The 19685-nt window shown below is 40.8% G+C and overlaps 2 protein-coding genes and 1 pseudogene across 2 annotated transcripts; all 3 read left to right on the forward strand.

Annotated features, from left to right (window-relative positions):
* Positions 1–312: 312 nt before the first annotated feature.
* Positions 313–1811, forward strand: LOC146621760 (natterin-3-like). Its single transcript, XM_085366877.1, has 2 exons — positions 313–406; positions 724–1811. The coding sequence occupies exons 1-2, from the start codon at positions 313–315 to the stop codon at positions 1809–1811; spliced, it is 1182 nt and encodes a 393-aa protein (XP_085223003.1).
* Positions 1812–6683: 4872 nt separating this feature from the next.
* On the forward strand, positions 6684–8908 carry LOC146621761 (natterin-3-like; annotated as a pseudogene).
* A 611-nt stretch (positions 8909–9519) lies between these two features.
* ptrh1 (peptidyl-tRNA hydrolase 1 homolog) lies at positions 9520–17408 on the forward strand. Its single transcript, XM_085366878.1, has 5 exons — positions 9520–9939; positions 10900–11119; positions 13876–13975; positions 15492–15537; positions 17008–17408. Exons 1-5 carry the CDS (start codon positions 9745–9747, stop codon positions 17284–17286), a joined length of 840 nt encoding a protein of 279 aa, XP_085223004.1. The 5' UTR covers positions 9520–9744; the 3' UTR covers positions 17287–17408.
* The last annotated feature ends 2277 nt before the right edge of the window (positions 17409–19685 follow it).

Raw genomic sequence — 19685 nt, forward strand, 5'->3', positions numbered from 1 at the left:
TTATTTCTTCTATATTTTGGGGGTTTTCAGTGAAAATGGAGTTCACTATGTTGGATTCTAACCTTTCAGAGTAAAGTCAAAAATAAACTGCTGTAAATTTAGTTCTTTGTCGTTTAAGGTGTTTGACACTGGTGAAGATAAACATTGTAATAACTGAAACCAGCTGAAAGAAAGAAATAATATTTGAAACTGTAAAATATTACACTAATTTGTCATTTGGATAGCTGGATTGGTGGAATAATATATTCTGATGTTAAAGATTTAGTTTGTAAAAAGATCTCATAACTTAGAGGTTTTGTGTTTCACCTTCAGATGAAGCTGTCTGTGTTGTTGCTGTCGGCCCTGCTGGCTCTGTCCTCAGCCAGTCTGCAGGACATTGTGAAGAAGAGCATACAACTCAGAAAAGGTAAGCATATCATGCGTTTTATGACATATTGTATAGAGATATGGATAACAGCTTTGTAGTAGCACTTAAACCGAAGTAAACCTGAAGTGTGTTGCGTTCAACATCCAAAGATCCCCCACAAAAATGTAGTTTCTGAATATTTTGCATATTTTGTAGCTAGAATAAAAGAAAGGAAAAACAACCTTAATTCAGGATCATTCAAGTGTTAAGAGGTTAAAAAGAGATTAAAGCTTGTTGCCTGAATTGAGGTTGATGTGTTTGACACTTATCTCTTCTGTTTTATGGCATTTTTTCTTTTCTTTGTCTCTCTTATATAGTGTCCTTATTGAAACCAGAGGTGGAGGGCCGGGTCCCTAAACCAACTGGTAACAGAAAGGTGTTGGGTCCTCTAAATCCTGCTGATCTGGAGCAGCAACAGGATCTGCCTTCCTCCTTCCTCTTTGGCGATAATGTCAACCTGCAGTGGCTGACCTGGGATGGATCTCTGCCCAATGGAGCCGTTTCCATCTACAACGGCTATACCGAGCGTATTGACTATGTCTGCAAGTACAAGTGTGAGGCTGGCTTTTATAACCCTAACCTGGGACCTTACTGCCGCTACCCCTATGGTGACCGTGAGTATTACGCCCCTGAGTTTGAGATCCTGGCTAACAAGGACAACTTTGAATTCCTGGAATGGAAGGAAGGCTCCTACGGTTCACTGCCACAACATTCAGTGAGGACGTGTGCAGGAGTTGACATCTACGTTGGAAAGAACAAGTACGGTCTCGGGAAGGTTGTTCCTCAGTTTGAGGCCTTCTTCCTGCCCTGGGAAGGTGATGAGTACTGGTATAAGAACTATCAGGTCCTGGTCATCAACAGGGACGCCTACACCCAGCACATCTCTGATGTTAAGTACGGCATTGATGAGGTCACCATCTTCCAGTATCCTCCTGAGACCATGCGTATCTCTGGTATCACCAACAATGAGTGCCAGACAGTGGTGAAGACAGTCACCATCACAAAGACCTCAGAGGTGGAGACTACCTGGAACATCGGACGAGCCACGATGCTTGGTGTCACGGGCAGCATCACAGCTGAAATCCCCTTCATCGGCTCCGGGGGCATTGAGCTTGGTGCTGAGAAGACGCTGCAGTTCTCCAGGGGAACCACCGTAATCGAGACGCTCAGCCACTCCGTGTCTGTGGAGCTCACAGTCCCACCAAACCACACCTGCAAAGTGCGCATGGAGGGACGCAAGATCAAAGCCGATATCCCCTACACGGCTCGCCTCAGCCGAACCTACCGCAACGGAGAAACCCAGTGGACCACCATCACCGGGACGTACGACGGAGTCCAGATCGGAGAAGTCCAGGCAGTGGTGGACCGCTGTGAACCTGTCATAGATGCCAAACCTTGCCCCTAAAACCTGGGAGAAGACACACTAAATCATATTTTTCTGATCTTATCTGGTGATTGTGATAATGGAAGCAAATGATATGTCACAATAAAAAATACCACTCATGTCTTTGTTGGTAAATTTAAAATATCTTTCATGTGCGCAAGTGTATGAGTTTATTCAAAAATAAAGCAATTTGGCACGTTTCTCCTGTTTTCTGCATTTTGTTAAATTAGCTCATTAAAATCAATCACCAGAATGTGCCAAAAAAAAGGGTATCTGGGCAATTGAGGCCAGATATGTACTCAAGCATGGTTTTCTATTTCTGCTATATCGTTTGTAAATTGGCACAATAATTGATCTACTTTCAATAAAGACATATCCCTCTATTAACCCACAGCATAGCAAACATAGTACTATTTCAGATTCATTAGAAGGCATGAATTAATTTTTTTTAAACTAAAGTGAATTGAATGGTACTTCAACTATTTATTGTTAACATACTTTGATTATTATTATAAGCAGGCGTATATTTGAGTCTAATTTTTAAAATGATGCATTTGTTGCTTGCAGGTTTTTCTCCATTGTTTCAGTGGGGCTCATGTTGGTGTGGAAATATAAACTTTTAAAATGCTTAGGGAAAAGTTAAATCAGTCTAGAAAACAAACAAAAATCATTTAAGTAAACCAAGCTTGATGTACATAATTTCTAACGTCTCACTTCTGGTGCTTTACATCCCGGTGTTTTAGAGTTCCCTGCACTGTCGCCTTAGAAAACTTCAGTTACAGCCATGATCTGACACAAAGAAGGTCTCTCTTTGCTTAGAATAATTATTTGACTTCTGACACACAGTTCTGATGTCATGCTTCTCATTATTACAAAGCTGTAATTCTAACAGGTGAACTAAGACTACAGGTTGAGTTACACAATTGAAAAGTTTATCTTTATTTTCACTGTCAGAACTTGTGTTTTTAAAATGTTTCCTAAGTTCTAAAACATTCAAATTTCTCTTTTTGGAAGAAAATATTTACCCACAGCTTTCATCTGGTCTCACATAGCAACCCAAGGCAGCATCAGTATGGGTTTATAGGCATAATAACTCTGTGATAGGCCCTGGGGTATATATATTTTTTCCCTTTATATTATTCAGTTCTTGGTTAAACTTTTATTCACAATTCACATTAGTATCATAGATATAAATGTGTTTTGGTAGAAGACTGAATAAGCGGAAAAGAGACATTAGTTCAGTCATTTTTTCAAGACAACGACACAAACTGATTTCAAACATGGGTAAGAAAATAATTTGTTGCCGTTGGACAACTACAGAAAAACTTTCTGGAAATGATGCGCTAACACATAGTAGAGTTTTTAAAAAGCGCTTTTAATTTGTTTTGTAGCACAATTCATTGTCCAGTTTTGATAATGAATAAAATAATCATTTAATTTGAAACTGTAAATCACACTGAGAACATTTAGCCTCTATTGTGTGAAAATAAAATGGTGAGACAGAAAAACATCATCAGCTGTCTGACTGAATAACTGCTTGGCATGCTCACTGATATAGGCTGAATCTGAATAGCATAATATAAATGTTCTTTACAGACAGACTGGATGCTGAAGCAGCTGAAACTGGTGACTGTGCAGTTTAATCAGTGCAAATGACCTTTGCACAGCCTTGTTTGATACACAGTCCTCATTCAGCCCTAAATAAATAAATTGATAATAACTTTCTGTCTGAAGGACGCACAGAGATGGCCCTGACATCAGCGATTTTCAATGATAGCACTGTGTGTGGAGAACAATGTCCGTGCTGAGCGGCTTCTTCTCCAGCTGAATCTTGGCAGCCAGCGACATTACGCAACAAGGCCCGTCTTAATCACTGACCCGCTATTACAGGAGATCTAATCAACTTGTTCTCTGTCCGAGCTTATCTGAACGTACAGGATCTTTTCATCAGCGGCGAGAGAGAGGCCACAGCACTTTGGACATCATGTGATCGAGTAGATACGGCACACTAAATCCAAGCAAATTTATTTATGAGGCACTTTTAACGATCTTATTAAATAAGAGCAAGGATCAATAAGGAGTCCTGTTATCATCAGGCACATGAGGACTTTTGTTTCCAACACTCGTGAGCTGCAGGCTTTCAGGTCAAGGTCAACCGCAGCCATCCATTCATGAGTCTTTAAGCTGACCTAAATTCTTTGCAAATTTAAGGAAAACCCTTAAATCTTGACTTCCACAGTGAAGGGAAACTGTGGCTGGCATGTTTTGGGTTCTCACGGTGACTAAAAACCAATACAACAGATGAAAGTGCTCCTCATCTATAGGCCAAGAGGGGTTTGATGAGGAAGACAATGCTGTAAGCTAGGCTCCTCATACGTCTGTTGGAGTTTTATACACTGACGTGATAAAAGCCTACATCAAACACCAAATAATAATAATAATAAATTTTATTTATGAGCGCCTTTCAAGTCACCCAAGGACACTTTACAATAGGATAAAACACTTAGAAAAAAGATGGCAAAATAAGAACAATAAAACAAAAGCACAAGATAAAATTAACAAACAGTGGATTCACAGTGAATATGCAGATTTGTACAGATGAGTTTTGAGTTGGGATTTAAACTGTGGGAGAGAACCAATGTTTCCTATTTCTGGGGGCAGAGAGTTCCACAGCCTGGGAGCAGAGCAGCTGAAAGCTCTGCTTCCCATGGTGGTGAGGCGGAAGGAAGGTACAGCGAGCTGGATAGAAGAAGAAGATCGAAGTGAACGGGCAGAACAGGTAGTGGTTAACAGGTCACAAAGGTAAGGAGGAGCGAGGTTATGAATGGCCTTGAAGGTGAGCAGAAGAAGTTTGGAATATCTCAGTGTGTTGATGTTTTTCAAAAAAAATAATCAGTCCACAAACCCCCTCAGTACATTAACAAGGTCATTGAAAAGTTTCGCCACATACTATTAAAATGTTCCACATTATCTAAGTACCTGACCTGTCCCTATGTACGCACATAGGTACGAGTGAGTTCACACAATTTTTCCAGCATTTCATCACTTCATAGAAGATATTCACAATTCATTTTGAGGGCTGAAAAAATGTAAGTTGTTAAAACAGTGCAACCAAATTAGTTTTCTCCTTGGGTATCACAATGGAAAAACAAATTCTTTCTTACTTCTTTCAAAATTATTTTACTTATAACCAATTTTCAATTCAAGTTTCAATAGCAAAACTGCACCAATTCATCATCTGCATTGTAAAGTAACAGAAACAAGCATTCGTACCCTGGATGTTTGACCTATTTTAGTTTTTTCAAATCCTCTGAGCAAGCAGAAGACTTCATGACACTCACAGCCTCTGTAAGACTGTGTTCTTGAACAAGACATTAAAGCTGCCAATTGGCTGTAACTGTCAGTATGATTACACACCATATGAGTGTAACGGTATGTTGCAGAAGCTCAAACAAACTCAGTTAGTTTTCCTCCCTCCATAGAAGTTTGATTTGAAGTTTCACGTGCAGTTTTTTTCTCTTCAAATCCTTTGATAAAAACATTTTGATTCAAAGTGAGCTGCAGGACAGCAAACTGTGAACCAGACAGACGAGAAGCTTTATCTCTCCTGTTTATTGAGGGCAATAAGTCTGAAGGGAGGTTTTAAAGCTTCGCACTTACTGCAGGTAAGAGTCACTGCAGAAGGAACCTGTCAAGGTAAAAAAAAACAACAACAAAAAAACCCAACTTCTCTATATCTGAATGAACGGCTGCTGTGGGCTTGAATTTAAGCTTGAATTTTGTTTTTTTTTATCTCTGTCTTATCTGTCATGTGAAATCAATAAACAGATCAACAAATTTCAGGTCAAAATCTTTCTTACTTTTTGGTTTTATACTCGGTATCCAGGCATGATTTCTTAAGTCTGATCTTCATTTAGTAATCTTATAAACATACAGTAATGGGACACTCAGTTTATAATTTACCGCCTTAATTACTAATTTATGTGACGCTAATCCTGCTGTGATATCCTGCAGATGTGACTTTCTTTTATTTCATTCACTTACCTAAAGTAATTTCTATACATTGTATGTAAGGGCATGTGATACTGGTACTATTTAGATTCAGAGCTGGTTCTTTTTTCATTCATTTGGTTTCATTTTTAGAGAAAGATTACTGTAATTGGGGATTTATATTTGATGAATTGTAGCAACCTAGCTGTGTATATATGTCCAGTCATTTATAAACACCAGTGATCTTTACATAAACAACAAAATAACAGTCTTTTCTAACAATACACTATTTAAATATATATATTTTAAAGTACACAAGCTAAGTCAGCTGTGTGTGTCAAAGGCTCATCACACACAGGCAGAATAATCAGTGTTGCATATATTATGCATACAAATGTAAAAGTTTATAAATGCATCTTATTGTATAAAGTTCTCACGTCTGTTTTCTGACTAAATATTTATATCAATAAACTAAGTCAAGTAATATAATTTTGATTGCCTCGGACATGAATAATAAATCTTTCAATGTATTCTGACTTGTCCAAAGCAGATTATTTTTAAGTATTCGTCTATATCTGTTTAATTAAAAATAAGGAAAAAAATTAATTGGATTAAAATTGACTCCTATTTTTAATAGTTTTCCATTTTTTTTCCATTGATTTAAAACTGTGTTGACCACATGAGTTTTTTAATGGTTGTTTATTTTTAGCTTTTAGAAATGTACATTTCCATGTTGCGGCGTTCGGGCACAGTGACAATGGTCGGGCATTGTACAGCTACAAGCATTTCACCCCCATGTCATACTGTGTATGGTTGTGTGTGTGTGACAAATAAAATTTGAATTTGAATTTGATTGCCAACTGATGATGACATACTACTGCCGGTGTTTCTTTGTGTGTCCAGATGAGGTGGTGTGTTGCTGTTCTCCTGGCAGTGCTGCAGCTGTGCAGCCCGGCGCTACAGTCTGACCCGCTGCTCTACGTTTTCCAGCAGCAGGATGGGGAAGAAAAACCCAGCAGTCAGTCACATTATAATCCTACAGTTTATCACAGCACGTTACTTTAATGACTACATGACTCCTCCCACTAGAAAAATAAGAACCGTATCTGAGCTCCAGTTCTAATCACTTGCACCTGTGATTTCAACACTCGAACTTGCACACAGCTGAATCATCTACTTCTGTGTCAGACTGATAAAACCTGTATGTCAAGGATCATCAGTGTTCGTGAGAGCAAAGTCTGCAGTTTGAAGACTTCTAACTTTTAAAAAATGCATTGCTTAAAAATGTGTTTTAAAATTTATTTAGGTTTTTCAGGGGAGAAAAATTACACTGATAATTTAAAGTCTTAAAACTTAAATAAACTCATGTATCAAATATGACACACTGGGCATTAAGGGGGGTTAAAGCACTGAAAAGGGGAGATTTTTCTGGCCACACCAACCCTACTCAGCCTTCTTGGCATATTTGGCTTTCTTTATTTTAGTTGTTTCTCATTTTGTTTCCCCCAAAATATATTCAAATGACGCATTGGTCTTTTGGCTCTGTAGGACGTGTCCAACTTGCATCCGAGATCTGTAAGTCCAGTTAGTCAGGCTGGGACTAAAAATAAGAGGAATGTTGGAAAAGGTTCAGAGGAAATAGCAACCAGGTTTAATCTAAGGGATTGCTTTGTAACACTTTTTTCCATCACCTTATGTATGGTGTTATGGTGCGCTCATGTAAGGTTGTGTTAAGTTTGTGAAGGTGCTGAATTTATATTAAGACCCTAACCCAATAACTGTCACTAGTGGATACACTTTCATCCTCACGGTGCTTAAAAAATAGGTATGAAACTACCTGATGTCAACAATGTTTCTTTCTGCTTAACACTTTGGTTGAAAGCAAGTGTCAGTCTTTCATTCAAACTCGATTCTGCTTTTTTTTTTATTTTTTAAGAACATGTCTTAACAGTTTTGGTAGTAAATGTTTCAAATGAGTTGAAACTTTTGTTTGTCTAGAATAAATCCTACAGCCACTATCTTTCTATCTTGTCTTACAGAGCCATGGCTTAACCCCACCTTGGGAAATGTTGTTCCTTCCCGGGGAGCTCTCAGCCCTCCTAAAGTTGCAGAAACCTCAGAAACTGAGACGACTTCACACTCAAGCCCCATGTTTGGTGAACATGTCAACCTTAGGTGGGTCACATGGAGCGGTTCCCTCCCAAATGGCGCTGTTGCCATCTTCAACGGCTACACCGAACGTACCGACTATGTGTGCAAAGTCAACTGTGAGGCTGGTTTCTACACTCCCAGCAAAGGGAACTTCTGCCAGTACCCCTACGCTGACAAAGAGTATGCATCCTCCAAGTTCGAAGTCCTGGTTAACGTGGACCACTTTGAGTTCCTGCAGTGGGTTGAAGATTCATGGCTCTGTTCCTGAGTATGCCATCAAAACCTGTCCCAACTCAGACATATATGTGGGTAAGAATAATTATGGTCTTGGTAAAGTGGTGACCAAACATGAAGCCTTCTTCCTCCCCTGGGAGGGGGATGAGTACTGGTACAAAAACTACCAGGTGTTTGCTATCAACAGAGACAGCTACAGCCAGCACATCTCTCATGTGGAGTATGCCATTGACCAGATGGAGCTGTTCCACCATCCTCCAGAAGCCCTGAAGCTCACTAAGGTCGCCAACCTGGAGTGCAGAAATGTGGAGAAGACAGTCACACTGGAGAAGACCAGCACAGTGGAGAAGAAATGGGACATCGGCAGGGAGACCCGCAATGGCTCTGTGTCCACCATGACAGCCAAAGTTCCTATCTTTGGTCCGGGTAATGTGGAGTTGTCCAAGGAGCAGACGGTGACCTTCTCAAAGGGGACCACCATTGTGGAGTCAATCAGTCACGCTGTCTCTGTGGAGCTGCTGGTCCCACCCAATCACTCCTGCACCGTGAGGATGGATGGCAGAAAGATGAAGGCTGACATCCCTTTCACCGGCCGGCTGAGCAGGACCAACCACAACGGAGACACACACTGGACCTACATCACTGGCACCTATGACGGCGTGAGTGTTGGCGAAATCAATGCTGTGGTGGAACGGTGTCAGCCAGTGCCTGATGCTGTCCCCTGCTCCCCAGATCAAAACTGATGATGAGTCTGCTGATGCTTTGTTTTTCAAATAAAGCGCAATCAAAATTCAAGGTGAATCGTTGTTTTGCATTCTTTAATTTTTGGAGGATTTAAAAGAATTTTGACTCATCGAGCTCCAAAGCCCTACTGCTTATTTTGATATCTACACACTAATTTTAAACATGTAGCATGCATTACATTTTGCTGTTCATCCGTTGATGAAAAGTTTCCAAAAGTTCAAGTGAAAGGGAAATTGCCAGAAATTGGGAAACTACTGTGTTCCACCACAGCCACAGCCATTAAACACAACAACAAAAAGTAGTTCTAAATAGAGAAGATGAAGTAAAATAAAGTAAAATAAAATTCAGCTTGTACATAAAAACACATTTCGATAAATGTAATCAAAACTCGTTTAAATTCAATATTTATTGAAATGTAAATAGTGTTAAAAGGTTCATTGTTTGCTATTTTCAGTCAATAGACTTCCAAATTTGTGTTTGCTGTAATAATCAAGTCGCCGAGCTAGATGGCGCTGTGTCCCCACAGAGGAGAAAAAGTCTGTCCGCCATGTTTTCTTGCTAGCGCTCGTTGAGCGGTTGGTAGCATGACAGGAGGGCAGGAAAAGGTTACTTCACATTTTAAAGACTGGTAATAATTACGGAAATTCTTATGATTAATTACAAACAGATAATAAATATCTGACAAAGTTACAGTTCATATAGTGAACCCCAGACGAAATCGATGAATTGACAGAATCGACATGAATGCCCGAACAGGTACTGTTGCTTCATGACTGTAAATACATGTGGAAACGCCTGATTTCTTATTAACTGTCAAGAGAAGACAATCGGTTCTATGAGCCGAATGAAAAAGGGCTCAGTTTTAAGTAAGTTTTGCCAGTATTTGTTAAACTTTTTCAAGAAGTTGATTAACTTTCTAATGATGCGACGACTTTTGACGAGAGTCATAAACAGAGTTCTGCTGAGTGATCCGTTTTCACCTGCGATGATAATCGAAGCAGAAATACACAATCAAGGCCGCCGAAAGATGGTAAGTGTTAAACCTCGTAATCAGCTACATACTGTCTACTACACTCCAAGTTCTCGGGCAGCTGTATGTGTTTACTGCTATAGGTTCTGTAAGCCCCTAAAACCAGTCGTCAGATCTCGCCAAACTCCATTGAAAGATCTGAGAACTTAAAATTTTTGTAGGGTTTGTCATATTGTTCATCAACTTACTACATTTTCAAAACACTTACTGAGTTACTCAAACCCCCCTTTGTAATTTGGCGTAATTGTCCTTAAAGTAATTACTGGTTAATGTGGGGATAATTTTAGAAGGAAAATGCTTTCTGAGCCAGCTTGGGTCTTTCCTTATTGTTGTATTTTTTTCTATTTTATTTTAATCAGCATATCTAACAGTTTTATTTTAAAATGATGTAAGCTGTCCTCCCCTGTGTTAACTTGTCTTTGCCTTCATAGGCTTTTGTTAAAAATGAATGAAACCTCAATAAAGACCCTACAGTGTTTGCAGTTTGTAACATTACAATGTTGTCTATAGTTGTTTTTCCTGTTAACAGAGCTGTTACTGCTGCCAGTGTATCAGTACCATCAATACAAGGCAATGGCTGTATATTCTACGTGTCCAAAACACAAAATATCTCGTGTTTCTGTTGTTGTTGTTTTTTCCCCCACTTAAAAACATGATCACTGCTCAGATGAAGCGAATACCAAATGAACGAAATTTACACTCAAGTTCAGTTATATCGCTGAAGTTTGTGTTAATGAGTTTTTGGTCATTTTTAAGTCTAAATCTAGAATCTCTCTGTGTTTGCATCTAGCTCCAGTTTAAAAAAGCTTATTTACTCAGTTGCTTTTACTTTGTCTGAATATATGTGTAAATATGTATAAAAATGTAACAGTCTGCTTCCTTTGACTCAGACAGTCTTCTGTTCCTGTAGCTTCACTGCAGAGGTGTATGCCTTTAACTGTGTGTCTGCGTTTGCTTCAGGTGGTGGGGCTGGGTAATCCGGGGATGGAGGGTACCAGACACAGCGTTGGTATGACAGTACTTGGTGCTCTCGCTGCCCGGCTCGGTGTGGCAGACCGCTGGCGTGGCGACAAGTACGTGTCCGGTGAGGTCATTTTGTCAGAAATCCAGCAAACGAATGTGGTGCTGCTTCGTCCCCGGCTGCTGATGAATGTCAATGGAGTATCAGTGGCCAAAGCAGGTGAGGTCATTTCTGTCTTTGTAAGTGATTTTCATTAAATAAATTAGGCTTTTTTTCTTTCTTATCATCAGCTGTGAAATGTGGCATGTCTCTGCACAAGCATACTGAGGTGGTTCAACCTCCGTCATCTGTCTCTCAGGCAGCCAGAAACAATTCAAGCTGGAAATTTAACTCCATTGAGGTTCAACCTGTGTTATTCAGCCCTGTCACTATATCAGACTTCTGTCTATGTGATTGAAAACAACCAGTGAATTATATTATTGAATGTAAAGAAAATTTAGTTCATGAATTGGAGACTTGTACAATATTTTATGTAGAGAAGCAGCTGCTCAGTACATGCCTTGGATGGATTCTGAGAGTTCTGTCTACTCATTCCTGCTTTTATAATATCATAATTGTAGGAGCCATTTTTGTGTTGTTACCTTATGTGTAACATTTTTGTGTTTTTACAGGATGTTGTGTTTATGGGACTGTATTTAAGGTAGACGTGTAATTAGCATCAGGTGTTGTTGGTCAGAAGAAGTGAACAGTTTGTGACCGCTGCGCTGTTGTGAGTTACAGTGGGGCAAAAAAGTATTTAGTCAGCCACCGATTGTGCAAGTTCCCCCACCTAAAATGATGACAGAGGTCAGTAATTTGCACCAGAGGTACACTTCAACTGTGAGAGACAGAATGTGAAAAAAAATCCATGAATCCACATGGTAGGATTTGTAAAGCATTTATTCATAAATCAGGGTGGAAAATAAGTATTTGGTCAATAACAAAAATACAACTCAATACTTTGTAACATAACCTTTGTTGGCAATAACAGAGGTCAAACGTTTACTATAGGTCTTTACCAGGTTTGCACACACAGTAGCTGGTATTTTGGCTCATTCCTCCATGCAGATCTTCTCGAGAGCAGTGATGTTTTGGGGCTGTCGCCGAGCAACACAGACTTTCAACTCCCGCCACAGATTTTCTATGGGGTTGAGGTCTGGAGACTGGCTAGGCCACTCCAGGACTTTCAAATGCTTCTTACGGAGCCACTCCTTTGTTGCCCGGGCGGTGTGTTTTGGATCATTGTCATGTTGGAAGACCCAGCCTCGTTTCATCTTCAAAGTTCTCACTGATGGAAGGAGGTTTTGGCTCAAAATCTCACGATACATGGCCCCATTCATTCTGTCCTTGACACGGATCAGTCGTCCTGTCCCCTTGGCAGAAAAACAGCCCCATAGCATGATGTTTCCACCCCCATGCTTCACAGTAGGTATGGTGTTCTTGGGATGCAACTCAGTATTCTTCTTCCTCCAAACACGACGAGTTGAGTTTATACCAAAAAGTTCTACTTTGGTTTCATCTGACCACATGACATTCTCCCAATCCTCTGCTGTATCATCCATGTGCTCTCCGGCAAACTTCAGACGGGCCTGGACATGCACTGGCTTCAGCAGCGGAACACGTCTGGCACTGCGGGATTTGATTCCCTGCCGTTGTAGTGTGTTACTGATGGTGACCTTTGTTACTTTGGTCCCAGCTCTCTGCAGGTCATTCACCAGGTCCCCCCGTGTGGTTCTGGGATCTTTGCTCACCGTTCTCATGATCATTTTGACCCCACGGGATGAGATCTTGCGTGGAGCCCCAGATCGAGGGAGATTATCAGTGGTCTTGTATGTCTTCCATTTTCTGATGATTGCTCCCACAGTTGATTTTTTCACACCAAGCTGCTTGCCTATTGTAGATTCACTCTTCCCAGTCTGGTGCAGGTCTACAATACTTTTCCTGGTGTCCTTCGAAAGCTCTTTGGTCTTGGCCATGGCGGCGTTTGGAGTCTGACTGTTTGAGGCTGTGGACAGGTCTCTTTTATACAGATGATGGGTTCAAACAGGTGCCATTCATACAGGTAACGAGTGGGGGACAGAAAAGCTTCTTACAGAAGACGTTACAGGTCTGTGAGAGCCAGAGATTTTCCTTGTTTGAGGTGACCAAATACTTATTTTCCACCCTGATTTACGAATAAATTCTTTACAAATCCTACCATGTGAATTCATGGATTTTTTTTTTTCACATTCTGTCTCTCACAGTTGAAGTGTACCTCTGGTGCAAATTACTGACCTCTGTCATCATTTTAAGTGGGGGAACTTGCACAATCGGTGGCTGACTAAATACTTTTTTGCCCCACTGTATGTTAAATGACGTTGGATACTAAGAGAACTGTTGAACAACAAATACAACCGATGGAATGCAATAAAGATGTTAAACAGACAAGATAAGTACGGCTCGAGTTATTGGACTAAGTCAAGTTTCATTCCTAACAGTGGCACCGCATGACCCCCACCATCGAACACCTCAGTGGCTTCAGGCATAGGCTTAGCCTCTACAACAATAATAAAAATGTTCAATCTCACAGAAAACCAAAAAGACTCGACCACTTCACGCGGCCTTCATTGGACATCGCTTCTGCTGAGAGGAGTCTTGTGTTGATCTTCTGATTGTGTGCTCAGTTTGCTTTAGGCTGAATAAAGACTTTGACACATCTTCTTTATTTTACATGTGAGAACTTTGATTTTTATTATTATTATTTCAGACTTTTTGACAGTTTACAGGTGTACGTGATGTCTGTGTGTTTATTTTACTTGCACATTTATATGAACAGAAGGAAGCTCAGGTTCAAAGTGTTTAAGGGTTCTGTACTAGTAAAGTTTTGTTATCCTGCTATATTATTAGAAGCAACCAAACTAAGAAACTTTTTTTTTTGTATGTTTTGATTTGTTTAGCTGCCAAATATGGCGTCAAGGCTGAAGATATCCTGCTGGTCCACGATGAACTGGACAAACCTCTGGGGAAAATCGCCATCAAACATGGAGGAAGCGCCAGGTGGGTCATCCTCTATCATAGTGTTGGGTCTTGGATTGCTTCGGACTCGCCGCGATCTGTTTACATCACCAACAGTATTCATTATCTTAAGCGATGTATTGACATTGGTGAGGGAAAGCAGTCACTAAAGTATCGTCAAGGAACATTTAACATTAACTTTAAGGCCAATAAACAAATATATTTCTGCGTGGAAGTGCAAGTGCGGCTTTTAAACTGCATTTGCACTCATTCGTCCAAACTTTCAGACTGGAAAGTTTCTGTCTTCATGGGGAAAAAACAACAGCAACAAGGCTCCACTATATTTTAAAGACCTGACAGTGTCTTGTCCCAGTAGAGCACTTCTCTCTCACACTGCAGGTTTACTTTAGAGCTTCCAAAAGTAGAATAGGAGGCAAAGCCTTCAGCTTTCAGGCTCTTCTTCTGTGTAATCAGCTCCAGTTTGGGTTCAGGAGACAGACAGCCTCGCTACTTTTGAAACTAGGCTGAAAACTTCACTTGAAACTTATTTTTTGATCAAACCTGGATCAGATGGAGGGATCAGGTGACCTCAAAGCATCCATTAGTGATGCTGCTATAGTCTCAGGTTGTTCAGGGACTTCCCATGATGTGCTCAGCACTTCTCTCCACCCCCTTTATTCACTCCCTGTGTGTTTATGCGTCACCACTGCAAGTCATTAACTCGAGTCTTCTTTCCTATGCAATTTGTGTTTGTCCTTATTCTCTCTATACTCTCCTTTTTTCCACTTCTCTTTTATCTGTTCTCTCTAATATTTTAGGGTCTTTGCCTTTCACTATTAAGCAATTTGAAGCAACTGCTGTTGGGAATTGTCTTTGTACACATAAGATTGAATTCTCAACACCTCAGTGTTCAAACTTGGAGCATGTGTGAGCTGCCTGAGCTCTGCCTGCTGTAAACCTTGGTGTCTTCCCGATGTCGAGACGAGAAGACAGAAGCAGCACAACCAGAAATAACAGCGAAGTGAGGCCTGTATTTTAAAACCAACAAACTTCTAATCAGCACACACAGCTTCTCTCTTGGGCCTTAGTCATTCTGGTTCGTCTCTTGTCTCTTTTCTTCCTCCTGCTACTATTTTTGCTCTTGATTGCGCTGTTGTGATGAAGCCTCCCCGAGCTCTTCAGACTCTTATGCCTGACTCTCATAATGTTGCAAATGGTCTGTTTTTATTAATTTTATGCCATGACGCTTGTTGTATCTCATTAACTGTTTTGTCATTTTACTTACTAACAATAAGAATGGTGTTCAGTTAACAGGCGTCCCCTCTCAGTACGTTTCTCACTGCTACTCAGAACAAGCTGGATAAAGCAGTTTAATCCTGCTTGAAAAGCTACGTTAGGCATTCCAGCCGTGTATAACCAGATGGTGATTTATGAAAATTTAATGTAATGCAAGAAACTGCAACTGGTGCATCTGGTATCCTGAAGATGGACAACAAAACCAAAGAAGAAAAGAGGTTGTCAGATTGATAAAATAAATGTCGCTTCTCCTTCCCCACAGAGGTCATAATGGAGTCCGCTCCTGTGTGGACTGTCTTCAGACTGATGTAAGTCACTGCTCTGTGTGTGTGTGTGTGTGTGTGTGTGTGTGTGTGTGTGTGTGTGTGTGTGTGTGTGTGTGTGTGTACTATCACACTGAATTCTGCTCTTTTTTTTTATTTTAATGTCAGATTTATACTGAGAAACGTTTCGTCACTCATCCAAGTGGCTTCTTCAGTCTCAGCTGACTGCAGGTTTCCCCAAACGTATAAACAGTACATTTGCATAATGACTGAAACCAGTCCACTGAGGGAACAATGGGCTGGGAGGTCAGTTAGCTGAGACTGAAGAAGTCACTTGGATGAGTGACGAAACGTTTCTCCCACTACGCTACATCCAGATGAACAGAATCAACTTTTGGAGATTTACTTTCCTGGATGATTGAGCATGCATCAAGACGAAACTGTTAACATAGTTTGCCGGTCACTTAATATCCATATGCAAAAGTCCTGAGCCGCCCCTCATTTGTTTATACTTTGCTAGGAAAATGGGAAATAGATGTAACGATTTATTGAAACATGCAAACATACATGGAAGTGCAGTTTTCAGTTCTAGCAGGCTGGTATGACCACCATCATTCTTATTCAACACATTCTGAACTCTGTGAGCAGCTTTCTTGTAATTTACTTAAATAGTCTTCAGGAATAGTTCTCCAGGCTCTTTGGATGTTTCTGCATTTTGTTACAATCTCTGTTAAGATGATCCCACACTGCTTCAATAATGTTGAGGTCCAGGCTCTGATGAAGCCAGTCCATGACTGGTAGTGCTCCACTGTGTTTTTCTATCCATGTATGCTTTAACTACACTGGCAGTGTGTTTGGGATAAGTGCATCAAGGGACAGGTGCATGCATCAAGATGTGTTTGGGATAATTTAATGCTTAAATATGAAGCCATTGCCAATCAGATGCTTTCCAGATGGTATTGCATTGTAACATTTTGCACTTCATTATGTTCATGACTTATTCTGTTTTGACATGATCCCTAACAGCACTCGCTGCTGTACCTCTTTCTCGACCTCCTCTGTACATATTGATGACAGTTTGAATCATGACGCTTCCTCAAACAGTAGATGGATCAGCTGCAGGTCTTTTCTGGATTTTTTCCCCACAGTTTCTTGGGAACCTGACTTTCAGATATCTAGAGCAGATCATCTACTGTAGATATTATTTAGGCATGCTACTCAGCAAAAGAAAAGATATTGCTCAGGTAAAAGGACTGGACTGAAAAAGTAAAAAAAAAGGCCGTGTCCTAAGAAAAAGTTTGAAAACCCTTCTGAAAGGTGGAGAACTATTTCTCAAGCTTTAAAAATTGAGGTGTAGAGACTTTAGTATTTTACTGTAGTCAAATGCACTTTGAAAACATGGACATATACTCAACCAAATCTAAAATAGTATCAAATAACAATTAGATGAAGATATGTGTTTACAGCTTAAAAACATGTACATTGTTTAACACCAGGATCTTTTGTCTCCTGCAGGTGATGCCTAGACTTCGGATCGGGATTGGCCGGCCGACAGGGAAAACGTCTGTGGACCGTCATGTTCTGGGCAGATTCACCACAGAGGAACAGAAACTCCTGGATTCTGTTTTGGTCCAGAGTGTGGACCTCCTCCTTTCCCAGCTTTCCCAGCAGGACTCACAACAGGACTCCCCGCTCCCCTCCTCACCAGCAGGGGGCAGACAAGCTGCACAGAAGAGAAACGAGAGGGCCCGCTCAGGCTCACCAGCTGAGGACTCTGCAGCAGCTCAGAGCTGAAGCTGAAACCTGAACTCTGTTATCACACATAGAACTGCCTCAAAGAGAAAACATGAACCACTTTATCTGTATTTATTCACTTAAAGGTGATGTTGTTACATGAAAAGTCTCAGAGAACAAGAGGAGAACCGAGAAATCTTGTTGTCTTCAGGTTTGTTCCCTACACGATGAACCAGTTTTTTTTTATTCACTTCGCTGAAAAGCTGGCAGTGAAGCCAGAAGCTTGGCTCAGTCTGTAGCAGAGGACAGTCTGTCTGTGAGATATGAAAATAAATCGTTATTAAACTAAATAAATTTGATTATCTGATTTTCATGCATATTAAGAGCAGTTGAGCATTTATTTACATTAAAAACATTTAAAATCTGCAAACTATAGACTCTCTGACACCAGTACTACTATACTAATACTAATAATACCTGCCCTGACCGACTAATTCTAATAAACTCACTGACCACTTCATGAGCTTCACCGTGCTCATACAGGTCTGGACTCCCTTTTGCCTTCAGAGCTCCCTTAATTCTACCTGGCACAGATTTAACAAGCTGCTGGAAACAGTCCTCAGAGATTTTGGTCCATGTTGACACGATAGCATCACACAGATGCTGCAGATTTGTTGACTGCACATCCATGATGTGAATCTCAAAGGTGCTCTATTGGATTGAGATCTGAGATCTGTTGAAGCTGTTAAAGTACAGCAAAGCCATGATATGTTCAAGAAGTTTGAGACGATTTGAGCTTCATGGTGTGTTTTCCTGCTGGAAGAGGCCCCTCTGATCATAAAGTGATGGACGTGGTCAACAACAATAGGTGGGCTGTGGCTTTAAAGTAATCCTCAGCTGGTAATAAGGGGCCCAAAGCGTGCCAAAAAATATTTATAATATGAATATGTCCTCACAAAGATAGCCAAACTAACATGCATGTATCTGTGTGAGAGTCCTACACACAGAGTGGAGCAGGCGGTCACTATGCTGGTAATAGAAAACAATTTTGAGTCAAACCACCACCCTAATCCTACCGCACTCACTCTGATTCACAGCAGTTCACTCATAGTTGCAGACACACTGACATATCTAAAAATATTCAATTTACCTCCCACAAGTGACGCATACAATATATGAAATACTCTTCTTAATATGTGATGGGATGCTAACAACAGTTTATTATACTTTGCACTCTGCATTTGCACTTTCTTCTTGCAGTCGGTCAAAGGTCAAAGTCTCTGAGCCTTCAGTCGTGTGTTATTGATTTTTTTGTTCTTTATTTGATGATCATGTTCTTTAAGTTAGAGGCTTCCTGGGTGTTTTTTATTCATGAGCAATGTCAGTAGAAGGAGCTGAACCGCTCTAAAACAAAGACTTGTTGAAGCTCATCTTCTCTTTTTTTGTATCTGAGAGTCCACATGTGACTCTGCCCCCGACATACGGTTCTCCTCTCCAGCTCGTCCTCCCTGTTGTGGCTCTTTTGGCCAAAAACATATTGATTTCCTCTTCCGATTGTCCCACTAATTGCGCCTCTTCATCAATTATGTGTCTTTAATGAGTTGCATCCCGTCAAGAGGTGCGCTGCATTCTCACACTGCTGAGAATGCCAGAGGAAGGTTAGCGGAGGAATGGAGGGTTCGGCGGGGGAGGTGGCGTACAAAAAAAGGGCAGAAAACAGCGGAAAGAGGCTGACGAGCCGCTGAATGAGGGAAATCAATACAAAGGAGGCCAGTAGATTGCGATGGAGGGCAGAAGAAGAAAGGCAGGCGAGAAACAAAAGGGGGCAAACATTGTTTAGACCCAGATTTTTGAGGCCTTCTGTCCTGCTGTAGCTCAGAGGTACAATAGCTGTAGGGACACACTTGTGGACATGAGGGAGAAAAAGGGGGGAGCTCAAAGGAAACTTCTATGACACCCCCCAGCACACACACACACGAACACCCTTCGCCCTCCTAAACCCCCCATCTTTCTCTGCTGTGACCCCGTTGAGCCACCTTTTGCTTCCATCAGGCCACTTTCCCAGCCCTTCCTCTCTGGTCAGCTTTATGAGGCCTTACCAGCAGCTTCAGTAACTTTTCTTCTGTGTGGGTCAAAGGTCAAAAGCAGGCTGAACACCCAACCTTTAGAGAAAAAAAATTAATTTATTCAAGAACAGCCCTCAGACCCTCCCCCTGCGCTCTATTCCCTGGAATAGCAGCCCAGTGGGGGGTCTTCCCTCTAACTCTGAAGTAGCACAAAACGAGCCCTCGGACTCCGCTGGCAGTGGGAATTTAGATAATTTAGCTTATTAAGCAGAGCTATGTTAATGGTATGTATATGTTTAATCAATGATACTTTATATTTGGCCCTTTAGAACATCATTTTCCACACTTGAATAAAAGTTGGTCCTCACTTGGTGAACCCTACTCCCGACTTTT

This window comes from Diplotaxodon limnothrissa, linkage group LG12 (genome assembly GCF_057381915.1).
Source record: "Diplotaxodon limnothrissa isolate DT_005_m linkage group LG12, D_limnothrissa_male_GT1.1, whole genome shotgun sequence".
In the NCBI taxonomy this organism is placed as follows: Eukaryota; Metazoa; Chordata; class Actinopteri; order Cichliformes; family Cichlidae; genus Diplotaxodon; species Diplotaxodon limnothrissa.